General features: G+C 35.4%; 1 protein-coding gene across 1 annotated transcript; it reads left to right on the forward strand.

Annotated features, from left to right (window-relative positions):
- The first annotated feature begins 18,582 nt into the window (after positions 1 to 18,582).
- Positions 18,583 to 19,367, forward strand: LOC110938957 (LOB domain-containing protein 21). The gene has a single exon (XM_022180908.2). It carries the CDS (start codon positions 18,638 to 18,640, stop codon positions 19,121 to 19,123), a length of 486 nt encoding a protein of 161 aa, XP_022036600.1. The 5' UTR covers positions 18,583 to 18,637; the 3' UTR covers positions 19,124 to 19,367.
- The last annotated feature ends 1,213 nt before the right edge of the window (positions 19,368 to 20,580 follow it).

The raw sequence follows: 20,580 nt of genomic DNA on the forward strand, positions 1-20,580 counted from the left end.
ACGACCAAACAAACCGACATCCGGCATATTTTTGAGCATGTTTCATGTTCCCTATGCTTAGGCATCATTGTAGAGCCTTAAAAAATGGTTTAACAGGCCTTAGATGTGTCGGAAATGACATTTGGAAGTGCAGGGGCCAAAACTGTCAACAAATGAAAGTATGTGTGAGCTGTACTGGTCCTTACGGACCGTATACCCTGACCCTTACGGTCCGTATACAGGTGCCAGCTCCAGAAATCAGAAAACCAGCATTGGTTTTGCCTTTTCTCTCACATATGCAATCCTATGGATCATTTGATGGTTTCTAAAAATGGTATACACCTGTTATGATCTTGTTATCCCTCCATAACACTTGTCATAATCCTATGAACCTCCAAAAACTATAAATAGGTGGTGGGTTTCTTTGTTCAAACTCACCATTTCATTCCCATCTTGCTATCTTCTCAATTCTGGAGGATCCTGAGCTTTTGGAACTTCCTTGGAGTTCTTTTCAGTACTAAGGACCATTTGGGGGGGGGGGGTTATTGCACGGACCTCCCGGCCGCTGGAGTGATCCCACTCCACAAGCTAGCAACGTCCCAATGCTGCCTGGCGGTGAATACCCCATCCCGAGCTGAGTCCGTTTCCCTCTGGGAAGAAGGTGGCAGAATACCCCCTGCCTGGACTCGAACCCGGGTCTCTGTGAAGAGTAGAGGTGGGACTGGCCAACTGGGACACCCCAGTTAGTTTACTAAGGACCATTTGTAAATGTCCTTAACCTCCTAATCTTTGTTTTGATTAGTTTAATGACCTAAAGTCAACCTTATCGTAATTAAGGATTGACTTAGTGATTAATCACTAATGATCCAGTAGTTAGTCTAATTAGAAGTAGATATAAGTTGGTAATTATGTAGGTAATAAACCCCCTTAAAGGGCACCTACTGATTAGCAACCTAACTTGGTCTAATGTCGGGTCAAACTTGATATTAAAAAGTCAACAGGAAGTTATTTTATAAATAAATCCATAAATTGCAATTTAGAAGCTATAGAACCTGTTTTAACACTAAAATAGCTTTGTAATTAAGTTAATAACATGTCTAAGCATGTTCCACCCGACAATTCTAAGTATGGGCTCGGTTTGGAACCGAAAGTCGCAAAAGTTGACTTTTGCTTTGACTTTAAGTTCTGACCCAATTTGACTTAGTTTAGATATGCCTTAGGATTCCATTAGGACCATATTATAGGTTAGTATAATCCTCCGAGGTTATACTACTTGGTTCCATAGAAATCCTAGTTCATGCATGTTTCGTTAAATGCCTAAATGTTGACCGTTATGCCCTTTGGACCTTAAAACAATATTTATGAAAATGTGAGAGGATAGAAACCTTCACTACTGAATTATAAACTTTTCCCTAAAATTTGACATCAGTTTGAAGTCTAGATTAGGAGTTATGCTCATTAGCGTAAATGAAAAGCCTTTTACTAATTAAACGACATAATTAGCGTATAGCCTATCTAAACCCAATTTTTATTACCAAACTTTTCACCCACTGATATAAAATATTATTTTGGGATTTTTGGAGATTTTTATTTATTTTTAGGCTGAGCATAACTTAGGGTTATAGCATTAATTCGGTAATTGCCGGTTTTGCCCTTTTGGCTTATAAATGAGTTTTACAAAACATTTTGACTCCAAACCTTTTGCTACTGATTTTATAAAATACATAAAACATTTTAAGCTTTCTGGAATGATAAAAATATCAGATTTTCCATAAAAACCCGGAAATCGCTTAAAACCGCATTTTTACGCGTTTTAAGCGCATAGTATGTATTAAAACTACTTTATATATACATGACTTGATACCTACTGATATTTTAAGTAAAGTTTTATACTTTAATAGTAAGCAAAAGTTCTAAACTCAGATTTCCAAATTTGACCTTTAAACCTTATGTGAAATTACCAAAATGCCCCTTCAGTGCATAGTTTGGTTATAAATGATAAAATTCATATATGTGTAATACCCTACTGTTATAACTTATTAAATTAATATTTAATCTCTTTTATAACCTTTAAAATGACAAAAATACCCCTACGGTGCATAAATTGGTTTTAAATCCGTTTTGAGCGTAATGGAAGGTATCCTACTGATATCACAACATATTTAAGGCAAATTAACTTAGGAAACCTGTTCATGACTCTTGTGGTTACCCGTTACGCCCTTTTTGCATTCAGATCGGCTTATGTAACTAGTTTGCATAAATTAGCCGAAATGGGTCAAACCTTATCATTCTTTATCTCAAAATCCAGAATGTGTCTAGTTTACCCTTATTACACAAGTGTACAAGATTATTGGGTCTAAGCCACATTCTAATCCGGTTCTCGCTTAATCATGCGTTTTGAACCGTATCTTCCTTTAAAACTAACCGGTCAAAGCATAGGCTTAATTAAGACCCGTTAGGAATCTAATAGGTTATTAAAAACCTCTGTTCCAGATTAAGAGCCCCAGTAAAGATACTTGCACTTGCTGATTAGGATATACGGCTGAGTATAAATTGCATTTTTAAGCTCAGGTAAATACTCTTAACTTATTTTCCCTATACAGGCTTGGGATACGGTATTATAATAATACCGCTTGGTCGGGTATTGAATGTTTAATCGTATTGTGATTAAATTATTGAGGTAACCCACTTTAATTTGTATTGTTTGAAATAAAAGCCATTGGGGGTTAATAACCATGTCCCGGATATCCTTGACATCATTATAAAATAAAAATGGCCACGTCTTAAGCACGGGGTGTAGGCGTACACCTGACAGTTGCTTAAGGGAAACGGTATCTCACTCTCTTGTGGGTCTATACTTGTGGTGTGTCTGTTAATCTTGACTCGGTTTCTACATCGGTCCCTAAATGTATAACGAACATGTAAATCTGTATACAAGATTATATTTATATAATTGTCCCAAGTTATAAAAGTTTTGTGCCATGTGCATTCAAATCAATTTTCTAAAACATTTTCAAAATGAGTCAGTTAAGTTGTATTTACCAGTGTAAGCTGACGTATTTTCCCAAAAAGATTAAGTGACAGGTACTAAACGTAATTGGCTGGGAGCTCAGGGCGTCAATAGGGAATCTCGCAAGTTCTAGATGCTTAAAGTCTGTTGAACAATATTATCTTTCTGTTTTAAGATCCGCCTGTGGATCCAACTAACATTCCGTTGTAATATTTGATATTACTTTTGAATCGGATTGTAATATATTTATCTTTTGCTTCCGCTGTGCATTTAAATTGTGTTGTTTGACTATGATGATATCAACTACGTCACGATACTCCCCACCGGGCCCACCGGTGATACGTGGAAATATCGGGGTGTGATAAGTTGGTATCAGAGCCAACACTGAGTGAATTAAACACTAGCCTTTTGTGTTTAATCTCAGTTACACAGTTGCACATTCTTGAGTCTAGACAAAGAACTTAGGACTACTCCTGATTCGTTTTTGTCATTCATTTGTTCTTTTGTTATTTTCAGATTAGCCCTTGCATGGGCAAGTCATTTCTATTAGAAGTCCCGTTTAGGGCAACCGTGTACTTGTTTAAATTTAAGGGAACAGTTGGATTTAAAATAACATTCCCATTATAAGATCTACCATTATAATAAAATGGCAAAATCTAAAAAGGACAAGACCTAGCTCAAGTGTCGTTCTAAGACAGGGCCAAGATGGTTGTTCCTCAATTAGATTCAGATCCTTGTTAACATTTCAATTAGGATTGTTCTGCGTTTAAATATTAAAAAGAATCTTAAAGGTAAAACCTAGCCTAAATGTCATTGCAGACATGGCCAAGATGGTATAACCTATCCAAAAGATTCAAAACCTTGATAACATCTGAAAGCATATTAACATGCTTGACAAAATGTGATTCGATAAAATCACATAAGTCATTCTTAAATGGGTTATTTTAAATTCCCTTATTTATATAATCATCCCTAAAATGATGAAATGCCTACGGGCCATACCTATTGTCCTAAGGGACAAAAGACAGTTGTAGTCTTTGACACTCTGTCAAGAAAAGGTAATGAAATATGTTCAAACCTGAATGCCTCGATTCTCCGAAATCATGGCTTATAAATTTAAAAAAACTGTCTTTGTGACTAGGCCTTTTGCGGCACTTTAATATCCTTAATGTTTTATAACTAGAATAAATTATAATGAAAATACTAATTAAATATAACTAACAAATTAACCAATATGGTTTATATTACCATGGTTGATGAATCGTCAGAAATGAGGATTCCATTATAACCTCTGAATAAATTATTGTTAATATTTATGTAGCAATCAAGCTACATGGCTGGATCAGAGGAGGTTAACAGCCACCCGAGGGAGAATAATGATACCAGAGTTAATATAACTGGTGCGGAATTGCAGGCATTAATAGATAATGCTGTTACTCGAGCTCTTGACAGACAATATAATGAATCAAGTGATACACACTCTAAGACTCTATCTATGGCTCGTAGTAACCCCCCTTCTAAATCTCATGATTCAATGGAGGACGATGTTCATAACTCGTCAAATCAGAGGAGTGTTCCGCCTAGACAGGTTGTGCTTAATCAAGAGCCACATGTTAAAACCTGTTCGTATAAATATTTTGTCTCCTGCAAGCCCAAAGACTTCACAGGAGAAAAGGGAGCCATCGACTGCATGACGTGGCTCGAGGAGATGGACACTGTTGTTGATATTAGCGGATGTGCAGAGCAAGACATTGTGAAGTTTGTTTCACAATCCTTTAAAGGAGAAGCTCTAGCTTGGTAGAGGTCACTAATCCAGGCTACTGGGAAAATCCCGTTGTATAATCTAACATGGGATCAGTTTGTTGCCCTTATCAAGGAAAATTACTATCCTCAACATGAAGTTGAGAAAATTGAAACTGATTTCTTGGCATTGGTCATGAAGGACTTAGATTGCCAGGCATATCTTACAAATTTCAATACTATGTCTCGATTGGTTCCTTACTTGATCACACCAGAACCAAAGCGTATAGCTCGCTTTATTGGAGGCCTAGCCCCAGAAATCAAGGCAAGCATGAAAGCATCGAGACCTACTACATTCAGGTCAGCGGCAGATCTGTCGCTATCTCTCACACTTGACGTAGTCAGAAACAAGGCTACCAAAGCTTCTGAAGAAGGGAAGCGTAAAAGGAGGATGAGGGTTCTCATCGCTCCGATAAGAAGAAAAAGGGGAACTCTGATCATAGGAAGAGTTCCGGGAATAAAAAGGGTAACCAGCAGACGGGTGAAAAGACCTGGTGCAAAACATGTAGGAAATACCACCTGGGGAAATGCAGATTGGAATCTCAGCCCCTACCTTGTGGAATCTGCAAGTCCAAGGAGCATAAGACCCTGGATTGCAAAAAGTTGAAAGATGCGACCTGTTATGGTTACAACGAGAAGGGGCACATCAAGACTAACTGCCCAAGGAATCAGAAGAAGTCTGAAGAGGCCAAGAAAGTAAACTCGTGAATCTCCCAGATGAACACCAAGAGGCAATACAGGAAGGTGACATCGTAAAAGGTACCTTTCCTTATCAATGATGCTTATATAAGGATTATTTGATTCCGGCGCAGAAAAGTCTATTGAGGACAATAAATATTGTAAGCTGTTGTATCCGCCTATTAGGATCTTAGGCTTATAGCGCGAGGTATAATTGGCCGATAACATTTAAAGACTGCTTCAGCAACCTTAGATGGATGCTTTATATCCATTAGGAAACACTCTTATCCAATATCCTAATGTCAAGCTTTTAAGCTATCTAAAATCATCAATATGATCAAGACAGACGTGACAATTGATCCCCTGTCAAAAAGGTGATGGACTAGGTCCAAAACCTTAATTGCCATTAATGGTCTTTTATGGCCTATACTAAGTAAAATTGATATATATATGTATACACATATATATCTAAATGACGTTCATTGATAATGCTCGTATTATATTAGCCTGAATGGTTTAGCGATACCATGGTTAGTATATATAGGGTCATGAGGATGATGAATAGCAGCTATTGGATTGCAACTAAATAATTGTTTTATTTGGTGTTAGGAACCAAATATCGAGTATGACAAACTCGGATAAAACAGTTGTTGATCGTGTTATGGATGATGCGACACATGTTAATGATGCTACAATTGTGAACCTTAGAATTTCCAAAGTTGTTCTTCAGACTATGATAGACGCAGCTGTTGGAAAAGCTCTGAAGAAGGCTGTGAAAAAGCTCAAGGAGCCCAATGCTACTTGCTCCAAATCTCAACCAAGACCACCCTTCATTACTCACGAGAAGATCTCGTTCATGCCTCTAATGTAAAGGGTGAACTAAAAAGGAAAAGAGAGGAAGATAACTCCCAGAGCTCTAAAAAAAGAAGAACAAACAAAAGTCCAACCAGAAACCTAAATGCAAGACCTGCAAGAAGCGCCACTATGGGAAATGCAGGTACGAACCAAAATCCCAATCACAGCCTAGGGCTTGTGGGATCTGCAAATCTAGCGAGCATAAAACATTGGAATGCTAGAAGATAGGAGATGCGACTTGTTACAACTGTAACGAGAAAGGGCATATCAAATCAAATTGCCCAAGGTATGTTAAGAATCTTGAAGGAGATAAGAAGACCAACGCTAAGGTCTCTCAGATGGATGCAAAAGAGGCCATACGGGATGACAATGTTATAACCGGTATGTCCTTATCCATGATGTATGTGCAAAGGTAATGTTGGATTCAGTTGCAGATAAGTCGTTCGTGGAATAGATTTTGTAAGTTATTAAATCTGCCTGTTAGAACCCTAAGCATAAGATATGAAGTAGAATAAACACTAAGAGTTCTGCTTTGATTTGGATACCAATCAATCCTTCATAGATGGTAAGTATAGCAAACTCTTAAAGTCTTCCATGAGAACCCTAGATATTAAGTGTAAGGTAAAACTTACATGCGAAAATCATAAGAACCATTCCTTCTGTTCCTATCAGAAACTTCCAAATCATAAAATCCTAGAAGTATCCCCTCTCTAGAGGAAGTGCGTCAGCATATATAGTTGATATCTCCTTGATCTCTATCGATTGCGAATACCGGACGGTATGATAAAAAGCGCCATATGGGGATTGGTGTATCTTAATAAGTTCCATAGATTGCTTCCATGCCTGATCAGTATGGAGGTTTAATGCATGGGACCACAAAGATATCCCGATAGTCATATGGTACTAAAGTCAACTAATGGTATTCAAAGAAGATATCCAGAATGGAATTGTCCAAGTAAATGTTCCCGATTAAGGAATTTGTGGACTTGTAACATAAATGCGTCACTTATTTGACACAAGCAATGATGGATGAACCGGAGCCTGAGATTTGGAAAAAAAATCTCTATAACCTCCTTGTATCTTGATTATCTTCTCCGAAGAGTACCCTGTTTACCTCCTGAGAGGCGAGTAGAGTTAAGACTAAACATCCCGCTTAGGGCTGCAGTGTTAAGAAATCCCCATGTTGATTAGTACCACCAATTAGGGAACAATCGAAACCCTGATTAAGTAAAGTTTCAATATATAGATTCGTCGAGCCTAACTCAGTATTCTAAGAATTCGGTTTTTTTATAAAGAAAGACGGTTCATTTTGCGTATGCATTGATTACCGCAACCCTAATTAGGCAACAATTAAGAATCACCATCAGCTGCCCAGGATCGTCGATTTGTTTGACTAGCTGTGAGGATTAGCTATTCCTTGAGATTAGTTCTAAGCATTGGTTGGAATAAGCAACTCACCTTAAAATAAGTTTTTCCATATAGTTGTTATGTAAGTATCAAAGCTGCTCCTTTGGTGACCTTGTATAGATGGAACGTTAAACAATTATTGTTGGACAAATGATTGGTAAGTCCAATTATCAGGATCTGAAAGTTGCCTTGGAAACAACGAATAAGATCATACAAATCCATGATCATCTGTAAGTTGCCAGTATTGGCAGAAAATCAAGGATTAATGAAAATAGCGACCCTCCTAAGTTCTTGATAAGGAATAAGGTTCAACAAAAGATATCACCCTGGAAGGGTGTGCCAATTTGTTAACTATCAGGCTAGTTAAGCTCTGACTATATATAGGATCATTCAAGGAAATCGAATACATTAAAGGTCAATAGTTTTTAAACTAACACCTATTTATGGAACGTGGTGGAACTCGCAATATGACCCACACTAATGTTTAAAGATGTATTTCATCAATAAGTCGAGAAGCATTATCACATAATGATATGCGTATCTATGATATGATAAGAAACCCGTATCGATTAAGGATCGTCAGGATTAGAATCTAAGAAAGAAAACATGAACCTATTATAAAAGTCATTTAGGATGCCTCTAGAGGCCCAAATAGGCTGTGGAAGTTAAGTCCATTATGCGACAAAAAGTACTTCCATTATTTTAACAAATCTCAAGGTCGAGATTTCTATTAAGGGGGTGAGGATGTAACACCTCGTAAAATCACGTCCAATAATATATTGATATGTGTAATAAACCCTAAAAGTCCAACATTGAATTTAAGGGACTAATTTTTCGAAAAATCGAAAACTTTGATTATGAAAGACTGTAAGTGTTAGCATACCTAAAATAAGTTTCTAAATAACCTCTCACGATATTTATATTCACAAATGAGCCACTTGGCGATCGAGTGTAGCCGTTTGTGGAATTAATTGAAAGTTTGCGCAATAAAGGGTTAAAAGCGTCAACATGTTAATTCTTACCTCTGAGTGATCTTTTAACAAATCGGGAGCTTCATAATATTTAATTATACTCTCAGGAATGCCAAATAATGGCCGTCCAAGGTTTTTATGCCTATAAGTAAAGTTACGCGCAACTTTGCAAGTTAGAGGGACTAAAAGTGTCAATATGTTTAATTATACCTCTGAATGACCTTTTAGCGAGCCCGAAGCATCGTGATGTTCAATAATACTTTCAAGAATGTTTAATATGGATTAAATAAGGCTTCAATGCTATTACATGATGAGATGCGCAAGTTTGCGCAATAGAGGGACCTAAAGCATCAACTTTTGAATATACCCCTCTCGGTGACCATTTAAGCGAACAGGAGCATAGTAATATTTAAGTATATGCTTGGGAATGATTAATATGGGCCATGGAAGGCTTAAATATCATTAAACGGCATTTCGCGCTACTTTGCGCAATTAAGGTACTAATTGCGTCAAACTGCAAAAGTATGTCGATTCGTATAGAATCGGACCTTCCGGAATATGACCATAAGTTAACATACGCTATTTATCCTTTATATAGCTTAGATATAGGCTTAGAGGTGTTTGGTGCGCAAAAATAAACTTTTAAGTCATGCAGGGACTAAAAGTGTCAAAAGTGCACAAGTTTGCATTTTCGTGCATATCTTACATTCTGAATATCCCCGGACACCCAAAAATTTGTGTAAGCACTAAAATATTTTATTTTAGTGTTTGGATTGATAAAATTCCATTCGTCGCATAATTTGGATCGTTTTTAGCGTCCGTCCGTGTTTCGTCGTAATTAGCCGAACAACGGGACCGTACGACCAAACGAACCGACATCCGGCATATTTTGAGCATGTTTCAGGTTCCCTATGCTTAGGCATCATTGTAGAGCCTTAAAAAATGGTTTAACAAGCCTTAGATTTGTCGGAAATGACATTTGGAAGTGCAGGGGCCAAAACTGTCAACAAATGAAAGTATGTGTGAGCTGTACTGGTCCTTACGGACCGTATACCCTGACCCTTACGGTCCGTATACAGGTGCCAGCTCCAAAAAGCAGAAAACCAGCCTTGGTTTTGCCTTTTGTCTCACATATGCAATCCTATGGATCATTTGATGGTTTCTAAAAATGGTATACACCTGTTATGATCTTGTTATCCCTCCATAACACTTGTCATAATCCTATGAACCTCCAAAAACTATAAATAGGTGGTGGGTTTCTTTATTCAAACTCACCATTTCATTCCCATCTTGCTATCTTCTCAATTCTGGAGGATCCTGAGCTTTTGGAACTTCCTTGGAGTTCTTTTCAGTACTAAGGACCATTTGTAAGTGTCCTTAACCTCCTAATCTTAGTTTTGATTAGTTTAATGACCTAAAGTCAACCTTATCGTAATTAAGGATTGACTTAGTGATTAATCACTAATGGTCCAGTAGTTAGTCTAATTAGAAGTAGATATAAGTTGGTAATTATGTAGGTAATAAACCCCCTTAAAGGGCACCTACTGATTAGCAACCTAACTTGGTCTAATGTCGGGTCAAACTTGATATTAAAAAGTCAACAGGAAGTTATTTTATAAATAAACCCATAAATTGCAATTTAGAAGCTATAGAACCTGTTTTAACACTAAAATAACTTTGTAATTAAGTTAAGAACATGTCTAAGCATGTTCCACCCGTCAATTCTAAGTATGCGTTCGGTTCGGAACCGAAAGTCGCAAAAGTCAACTTTTGCTTTGACTTTCAGTTCTGACCCGATTTGACTTAGTTTAGATATGCCTTAGGATTCCATTAGGACCATATTATAGGTTAGTATAATCCTCCGAGGTTATACTACTTGGTTCCATAGAAATCCTAGTTCATGCATGTTTCCGTTAAATGCCTAAATGTTGACCGTTATGCCCTTCGGACCTTAAAACGATATTTTTGAAAATGTGAGAGGATAGAAACCTTCACTACTGAATTATACACTTGTCCCTAAAATTTGACATCAGTTTGAACTCTAGATTAGGAGTTATGCTCATTAGCGTAAATGAAAAACTTTTTACTAATTAAACGACATAATTAGCGTATAGCCTATCTAAACCCAAGTTTTTAATACCAAACTTTTCATCCACTGATATAAAATAATATTTTGGGATTTTTGAAGATTTTTATTAATTTTTAGGCTGAGCATAACTTAGGGTTGTAGCATTAATTCGGTAATTGTCGGTTTTGCCCTTTTGGCTTATAAATTGAGTTTTACAAAACATTTTGACTCCAAACGTTTTGCTACTAATTTTATAAAATACATAAAACATTTTAAGCTTTCTGGAATGATAAAAATATCAACTTTTCCTTAAAAACCCGGAAATCGCTTAAAACCGCCTTTTTACGCATTTTAAGCGCGTAGTATGTATTAAAACTACTTTATATATATATGACTTGATACCTACTGATATTTTAAGTAAAGTTTTATAATTTAACAGTAAGCAAAAGTTCTAAACTCAGATTTCTAAATTTGACCTTTAAACGAAATTACCAAAATGCCCCTTCTGTGCATAGTTTGGTTATAAATGATAAAATTCACATATGTGTAATACCCTACTGTTATAACTTATTAAATTAAGTATATTTACTGATTAAATCAGACCTGTAACTCAGAATAATATTTAATCTCTTTTATAACCTTTAAAATGACCAAAATACCCCTACATGGCATAAATTGGTTTTAAATCCGTTTTGGGCGTAATGGAAGGTATCCTACTGATATCACAACATATTTAAGGCATATTAACTTAGGAAACCTGTTCATGACTCTTGTGGTTACCTGTTACGCCCTTTTTGCGTTCGGATCAGCTTATGTAACTAGTTTGCATAAATTAGCCGAAACGGGTCAAACATTATCATTCTTTATCTCAAAATCCAGAATGTCTTTAGTTTACCCTTATTACACAAGTGTACAAGCTTGTTGGGTCTAAACCACATTCTAATCCGGTTCTCGATTAATCACGCGTTTTGAACCGTATCTTCCTTTAAAACTAACCGGTCTAAGCATAGGCTTAATTAAGACCCGTTAGGAATCTAATAGGTTATTAAAAACCTCCATTCCGGATTAAGAGCCCCGGTAAAGATACTTGCACTTGCTGATTAGGATATACGGCTGAGTATAAATTGCATTTTTAAGCTCAGGTAAATACTCTTAACTTATTTTCCCTATACGGGCTTGGGATACGGTATTATACTAAAACCGCTTGGTCGGGTATTGAATGTTTAATCGTATTGTGATTAAATTATTATGGTAACCCGCTTTAATCTGTATTGTTTGAAATAAAAGCCTTTGGGGGTTAATGACCATGTCCTGGATATCCTTGACATCATTATAAAATAAAAATGGCCACGTCTTAAGCACGAGGTGTAGGCGTACACCTGACAGTTGCTTAAGGGAAACGGTATCTCACTCTCTTGTGGGTCTATACTTGTGGTGTGTTTGTTAATCTTGACTCGGTTTCTACATCGGGCCCTAAATGTATAACGAACATGTAAATCTGTATACAAGATTATATTTATATAATTGTCTCAAGTTATAAAAGTTTTGTGCCATGTGCATTCAAATCAATTTTCTTAAACATTTTCAAAATGAGTCAGTTAAGTTGTATTTACCAATGTAAGCTGACGTATTTTCCCAAAAAGATTAAGTGACAGGTACTACATGTAATTGGCTGGGAGCTTAGGGCATCAATAGGGAATCTCGCAAGTTCTAGATGCTTAAAGTCTGTTGAACAATATTATGTTTCTGTTTTAAAATCCGCCTGTGGATCCAACTTACATTCCGTTGTAATATTTGATATTATTTTTGAATCGGATTGTAATATATTTATCTTTTGCTTCCGCTGTGCATTTAAATTGTGTTGTTTGACTATGATGATATCAACTACGTCACGTCTTCTCTCCACCACCGTACACCCTCCACCACCGTACACCCACCACCACCGTCTCCCCACCACCACCCTCCACCACCGTACACCCTGACAACCATCGCTTGCTCTTGCTCCAACCCATATTTAAACTGCCATTTTGTTCCGATTCCTCTTGCTCCAGCCCATATTTAACACCTCCATCAAAATGAAACCCCCCAATAAATCTGCATCAAACGCGAATCGGAGATAGAAGAGAGAGAGAGTTGTATGTTTGGGTGTAAATATGGGGAATCGTAGTCGGGGTGGTGGTGGTGCACGGTGGTGCTAGTTCAGATTGGAGGCAGCGATTTTGGATTACAGAGATCTGGGTTTGATTACAGAGATAGAAGAGAGAGAGAGAGAGAGAGAGAGAGAGAGAGAGAGAGAGAGAGAGAGAGAGAGTTGTATGTCTGTTTGTGTGTGAATATATATATAAATTTGAGTTATAATAAATCTAAATGACCAGAATACCCCTGAGGATAAAGACAAAATAGGGGGGGTTTAAGTTAAGGAATCTAGTCAAATTTGAAATTTGGACTAAAATGGCAACAAAATGCAAACCACAGGAACCCGAATGTAAAAAGTTTGAGATTTGGACTAAAATGACAAAAGTGCCCAAACCACAGGGACTAAAATGACAGTTTACTCTTAAATAAAATAAAGTATTCTTGTTGGTTGAAACTTTTTTTTCTTATTACAAAAATACTCTTTTCATTTGAACCCTACAAAGTAATACAAAAACTTTAATATTACTTTTATACATAAAACATCAGAGGGTTAAACAAAATTGAAATTGAAGGGATAAACTTTTTATTAAGGGCTGCGGTCCGTTGATGCTTGTAATTTGTATGGGTTGTAGGGATGAAAGTTTTAAGAGAAAAAAATTAAGTGGCGGACCCAGAATTCTTTTTAATTGAGGTCCATTTTTTTCGGCGTTTAAAATTTTCATAACAAAATATTAAAATTTTTAGGTCGGTCCTCGTTCGGGTCGGGTCATGGTGAGGTTTGAACTAGATGTAAAAATAAAAACAGGAAAAACAAGCTCTACAAGGATTGAACCCATGACCTCTTGTTGGTAAAGATATAGATTTACCACTACACCAAGTTTCCATTTTTTCTTTGATGTCCACCTAATTGTATTTATGGGATCCTTATACAATTTAATATACCGAATCTACTAAATTTTTTAAAACATTGAGGTCCGGAGACCCCGACCCACTCTATGTAGGTCCACCCCTGACAAAATCCATAATGTTTTGTCAGGTTTACATATGTTTTTTTTTTTTAAGTTTACATTGGGTTTTTAGTTTGGAAGTTGACAGGGCTTTTTTTTCTGGACGATGATGATGAAAATCAAAATAGAGGATTTAACATTTTTTATTTTATATATGTAATGTAATTTTTTTTTTTTTTTTTTTTTTTACCAAAAAGGTATGTAAAAATCTTTTACGGTTGTGTAAATATGAGATTTTCTTATGGATTTTGTTGATGGTATGTGAAAATTTTTAATTAAAATTATTGATGAGGTGAAAGAATAAGGGTATACTTAGCATTCACATCCAGCTCTTTAAAAATATACATATATTCCACTAAAAAACAACTCCTATATCAATATATTTCCATTAAAAACAAATAATTTTTCCCTCTCCTTCTCAATTAAATATTATTTTTATACCTTTATCATTACATTTTTCTTTCTTCTTCACTCACAACCACTTTCACAATATATTAAAAAATTATAGTGGGTGAACAGTGTCCCCCTAAATATACAGATGAACAGTAACATTGTCTCTCTCTTCCACTCACAACCACTTTTAATACTCTTTATATTTTAAAAACCTCACACACAGATTTTGATTCCCAGGATGTGAATGCTCTTACTTTTGATGTCAAAAGGGACAAGTTACAATTCCACCCCCCCTTGCAACTCTTACGGGCTGTTTGGCAACATCTGAATGGTTAAGTGTTAAACCAGTAAAAGATCTGAACCATTAAGTGTTGAACCAGTAAGATGTCTGAACAATTAAGAGCCTGTATAATGCTTAACCCTTTAGAGGCAAATGTCTGACCAATTCAGATTAGAGGTTTTAACCATTCAGACTCTGTATAAATCTTAACCATTAAGTGCTGAACCAGTAAGAGGTCTAAACCATTAAAAATCTCATTAAGAGGTAAACAAACAACCCTTACTCATTTTTTAATTCAAAAAAATCAACTAAAATCCAAATTACCCCAACTTTTAATCTCTGCCATTCAATTATTGTAGATAAATAGCTAGTATTGATTCTCGTCATTCTCACAACTCATCTTGTTCTAATTTTAACCTTTACCTCTCTCTCTCTCTCTATATATATATATATATAGGATTAGGTTCAAACGTGAACAATTTCTCCAGCGTGAACTGCGTGAACTAATCTGGGCCCTTGATTTTTATGATTTTGAGATTTTAAGTGAATGGCATGATCGTAATTATGGGGTTAATTTTATATATTTAATTATACTGAAAAGGGTAATTTTGTACATATACATCATAAAAAGAGGGAAGAAAGGAAACTGAGTAGTTTCCATTATCTCTCGAATATATCAAATTACCTCAATATACGCACTTTCGGTTCCTATATTCAACTTTATTTCAAAATCATTCTTCTCTCTTCCATTCGTTTTCATTATCAAAAAAGAAGAAAGCAGAGGACTGCCGGCGACGAAGAAGATTAGATCGAAGATTAGACGAAGATTAGAGGAGTAATCGACTGTGGTTCAACGGCGTACAACGGCGGTGGAGCCGTCAGTGACGGCGGCTGCGGTTAGGGTTTCGGACGTGGCGGCGATGAACGGTGGCAACAGGGCACCTTCCCCCTTGTCTCGAAGTCCCTCGGTTAGTGAGGTATTTGTCATCGGTGAATATTTGTTAAGGTGTCTGTTATGTATATGATTTTAAAAGAGAAATAAGATGTTTCTTGCATTCTTAAAGTTTGGGTACATACAGTAGTTAACTATCTTGGTCAATGTGTATAAATTGCCTACGCTTGTAAGTCTTGGTTAAGATATAGAGAATTGTTAAATTGTTGTGTAGTATATATCTTGGAAATCTTGTGGCTCGTAGTTAAAATCATATTTGCAGATAATTTGTGTGATAGTAAGAAGCTGTTTTAAATATAAAATTGGGGATAGAGTAAAATGGTTGTTATTGGAGTATGCTTGATCTGGAAGCCGATTGTTTGCCTTTAATCCATTGTGATTTTGATTGTGAAAGGAAAGTGTGCACATGTTGATAACAAACTGTTAGTTTAGGCATTTACACATGTGTATTCTGATTTTAACGTGATGTACACATGTGTACATATTATGATTTTGCTCTGTTTTTAATGCGTTGTACACATGTGTATTCTGATTTTAACGTGATGTACACATGTGTATAGCGTCTGTTTTTGTGATATCTCAGAATTTTTTGTGTATTGAATGTGTAAGGTTGTTGATGTACACTTGTGAATTATGCAAAGTATTAATTGCTGCGTTTTTGGTGTTATTATAGGAGACGTCGTAAACGAGAAAAGTGGAGATGGAAGGTCGATAAGGATGATTCACGTATGAGGTCGATAAGGATGATTCACGTATGTTTGTTTGCTTGGTCGATAAGGATGATTCAGCATACAACGTGGCGAATAGTTGTAAAAGACTATGTCTTTTTTATTTTTCCGATTATGTTGCGTTTATTGTTTTCACGAAACTGGAACTTGTAATTGTATGTTTTTTTTGGTTTGGCAAACATTATGTAACTTGTTATTTGCTTAATATAAACTAGTTTTACAGGTTTTGTTTGTTTATATGTATGTATTATGTAGCTAATTACACATATGTACCATGCTGAGTACACATGTGTACTGTTCAAAATCCCAAGTATATGAAGGTTACGTGGATCTTAAAAATCATAATTCGAATTCTGGTGGTGAAATGTGAAAAATAAAAATGAAATAAATGATATTTTGTGGATAATGAATTTAAAATAGGAAAGATGTAACTTAATTCACTTATTAAAATAATGATTTAAATCTAATTTTTAATATAATTACAATCATACCCTTAACAACTAAAAAGGAAATGAATGGTCCAGATCAGTTCACGCAGTTCACGCTTGGGAGGTTGTTCACGCTGGAACCCTACCCTATATATATATATATATATATATATATATATATATATATATATATATATAGTGTAGGGTTTTAGAGTGAGCACTAGGTTGAGAGTGAATTGTGTAAACTAATCTGGGCCATTAGATTACATCATCTAGAGATTTTTAAACAATGGCAAGATTGTAATTATGATGTTGTAACTTCCCTTTAAAATAAATGACATAAGGGTATTTGGGTCTTTTGTAAATTGCATTTATTAAACAATATAATCAAAATTTCTAAAATCTCGTCAGTTTCCATATATACAAGATACACAGCTGTTAGTGTATACATATGTGTACAATCTCGCTAGTACCAGTTTATACAAGATACACAGATGTTAGTTTATACACATGTGTACAGTCTCGAAAACTATCAGTCTATACGAGATACACAACTGTTATTTTATACCCATGTGTAAAGTCTCACTAACTATCAGTTTATATAAGATACAAAATTGTTAGTTTATACACATGTGTACAAACTTTTATACGTCTGTACATTATATTCAGAAATGGTTACATATATGTATAGTAACAACATATAGTATATTATGCATGCACACGAGTAGATTTATATAAAAATTATGAAATTAATTAAAACGAAACAAGTCACATGTAAGCAAAAATAAATAACTTCATGACATATTTATTTATTAACACAAAAATGGTCCATGTTAATATAAACTAGTGGTAAATGCCTGTGCTTGGTGACGAGTGGAAACACAGATATCGTGTGGATATTAAAATTGTAACGCGCAGTTTTGATATTTTTTTAATAGCAATTACCTCATGAACAACGAAAGAATACTGAAATTATGTATGTTTCAACGTTACATTTGTAACATAACAAAATTAAAAAAATTAAAAATTTATAACCCAAAGTTAACTATAAAGAACTAAATTATTAAGAAAGAAAAACATAAAAGGAAAAAATAAACAAAAAAAATTACATGACGGATTTTGCAATTCAGATGAATTTAAAGTGGGGGACTGATTTTGCAATACAAGTTAACTAAAGGAGTTGATCTTGGGTTACAAAAAAAGGCCAGATGCTCCGGTCTCGGCTGGAACCTGGCTGGTGGGCAACAAAACCATGGAACGCATAAACCACTGTGTACACAAAAACGTTTGAGCTCCAGTGGTCTGCGCGCTCCATGGTTTTATTGCCCACCAGCTAGGTTCGGGCCAAGACCGGGGCATCTGGCCTTTTTTGTAACACAAGATCAACCCCTTTAGTTCATTAAATTGCAAAATCAGTCATGTAACTTTTATTTGTTTATTTTTTCCTTTTATCATTTTTTTCTTAATAATTTAGTTCTTTATAGTGAACTTTATAACTTACGTTACAAATGTAACGTTGAAACATACATAATTTTAGTATCTTTTCACTGTTCATGAGGTTATTGCTAATACAAAAATATCAAAACTGAGCGTTACAATTTTAATATCCACACAGTATTTGCGTTTCAACTCGTCACGGAGCATGGGCATTTACCACAAGTTTATATTAAGATGGACTTTTTTTTTGTGTTGATAAATAAATAACAAAAATCATTTATAATTTATCCCATTTTAATCTTTCATACATTTTTATACGTATTTGAAGTTATAATTTATATTAAGAAAAAAGAAAAACTACTAAAAATTTGATAGTCACGTATAATATAAAGGCAACACAAAATATTTCTTTGGGTAGGGAGGGTTGAGGGTTTACTAAACAAAGCTCAGCCCCTATCAAACGCTATATATATTTGTCATAGAAAGTAGGAGGTAAACAAAACTATCCATGAGAAGTCAAGAGCCACGATCAGGTTCCTCTTGTGCAGCTTGCAAGCTCATGAAAAGGAGGTGCACCTCCGACTGCCTCCTGGCACCTTATTTTCAAGCCGACGAACCCAAAAGGTTCGCCAAGGTCCACAAGGTCTTCGGTGCAAGCAATGTCACCAAGATCCTAAACGAGGTCCCGAAATCACAAAGACAAGATGCGGTTGATTCCTTGGTGTTTGAGGCCGAGGAGCGGCTCAAAGACCCCGTATATGGGTGCATTGGCGCAATAACGTCTTTGCAAGATAAGATGTTCCAACTACAACATGACCTGGCCGTGGCTAAAGCCCGACTAGCTCGATGCTCCACCAGAACATCTTATGCTTCTTGTTCCGCTACTTCACCATTGTTGATGCTGGATGGTGAATTTGGTATGTCGTCTTTTGATGACTTTGTGGTGGATCAGGGTGGATTGACCACTGAGTTTTATCAACACCCTTTTCCGTGACACTCGATCATATCTCATGTTTCATTCCAACCATCAGGGCAAATTACTTTGTATATAAAAACCAGAGCCTTACGTTCTCCCTACCTCTTCTATCATTGTTATATTAGGGATTTAAGACATGAACTCATAGAATTTCGTTGTGAGATTATATGTTATGAGTTTCATTGTTGCATAAAATTAGATTTTTATGTGGATTTAAAGCAATTAAAATGTGACTTGATGGGCTTTGTTATAATTATTGTTGTTGAAAAAATGTCCAAATAGATGCTCTTCTTTTGTCCTCTTTCCATGTGCTTTGCAAGTGCAATTGTGCTCTTCTATGCATAAAGCAATCAATATTTGTTTGAATATTTTTCGTGGTTAGACGCTTGGATCATTATGTTTTCTTTGATCAATAATAATCTCTTAAAAATTCTTCAATATGGTCATTTTTCTATTGAATATTTGTTAAAATATTTGATAATCGTTAAAAATCTTCAATTACTAAAATAGTATAGACTTTAGTATTTGCTATATAGTTTTGAATAGGGATGGCAATCAGACCCGAACCCGCTGGGTAAACCCGAAACCCGACACATTTGGGACGAGTTTGGGGTCGGTTAATCAGGTTTGGGACAGGTTTGGGAATAGTTTTTATTTTTTTCGCGGGTTTGGGATTTAGTGATATACCCGTTTACCCGACCCAATTACCCGATAAAGTGTACCCGTTTACCCGATTGTATACCCGATATAATTTCTTTTATATTATTAAATACATATACATATGATACATCCATTTTTTACACATATATGTATTATATTCTGTATACATTGTAGTTATTTGATATATATTTTTATAATGACAATACAAAATGTAACCGATTAGTAGTTACCCGATTGATACCCAATGGGTTTTGAGATGGGTATACCCAACGAGTAATCTTTTTAAATTAATGGGTTTACCCGAAACCCGCGGGTATACCCGATACCCGATGGGTATTTACCCGCTAGAAACCCGACGGGTTTTGGGACGGGTTTGGGACAAGCTTATCTAACCGGGTTAGGGTTTGGGATTACCTAAACCCGTCCCAAACCCGACCCATTGCCATCCCTAGTTTTGAATATATACATATTTTCAACCATAATTATCTACATATTAAAAACACAATGCATTGAATAGTATTTTTAATCTTCATATCCTAATAAACGAAAATCTTTTTGTACACGTGTCACTCTCTGGTAGCTCATCCCTTTTAATAATAGTATTACATATTAATTTTTATACACAAAATATAATATAATATAATATTAATTAATATAGTTAGAGATAAACGTATAAATTCAAATTTAATTAATAATTATCTATAATAAATATAAATATATCAAATAATATAATAAGTATAATATTATTTAATATAGTTAGAGATCAAACGTATAATTTCGAATTTACTTAATAGTAAATTACTTTTTGAGTCCCT

The sequence above is a fragment of the Helianthus annuus genome, chromosome 5, assembly GCF_002127325.2.
Source record: "Helianthus annuus cultivar XRQ/B chromosome 5, HanXRQr2.0-SUNRISE, whole genome shotgun sequence".
Taxonomy (NCBI): Eukaryota; Viridiplantae; Streptophyta; class Magnoliopsida; order Asterales; family Asteraceae; genus Helianthus; species Helianthus annuus.

Bases quoted from the DNA above. Each gene is read 5' to 3' on its own strand.
- LOC110938957 (XM_022180908.2), top strand. From the start codon at position 18,638: ATGAGAAGTCAAGAGCCACGATCAGGTTCCTCTTGTGCAGCTTGCAAG.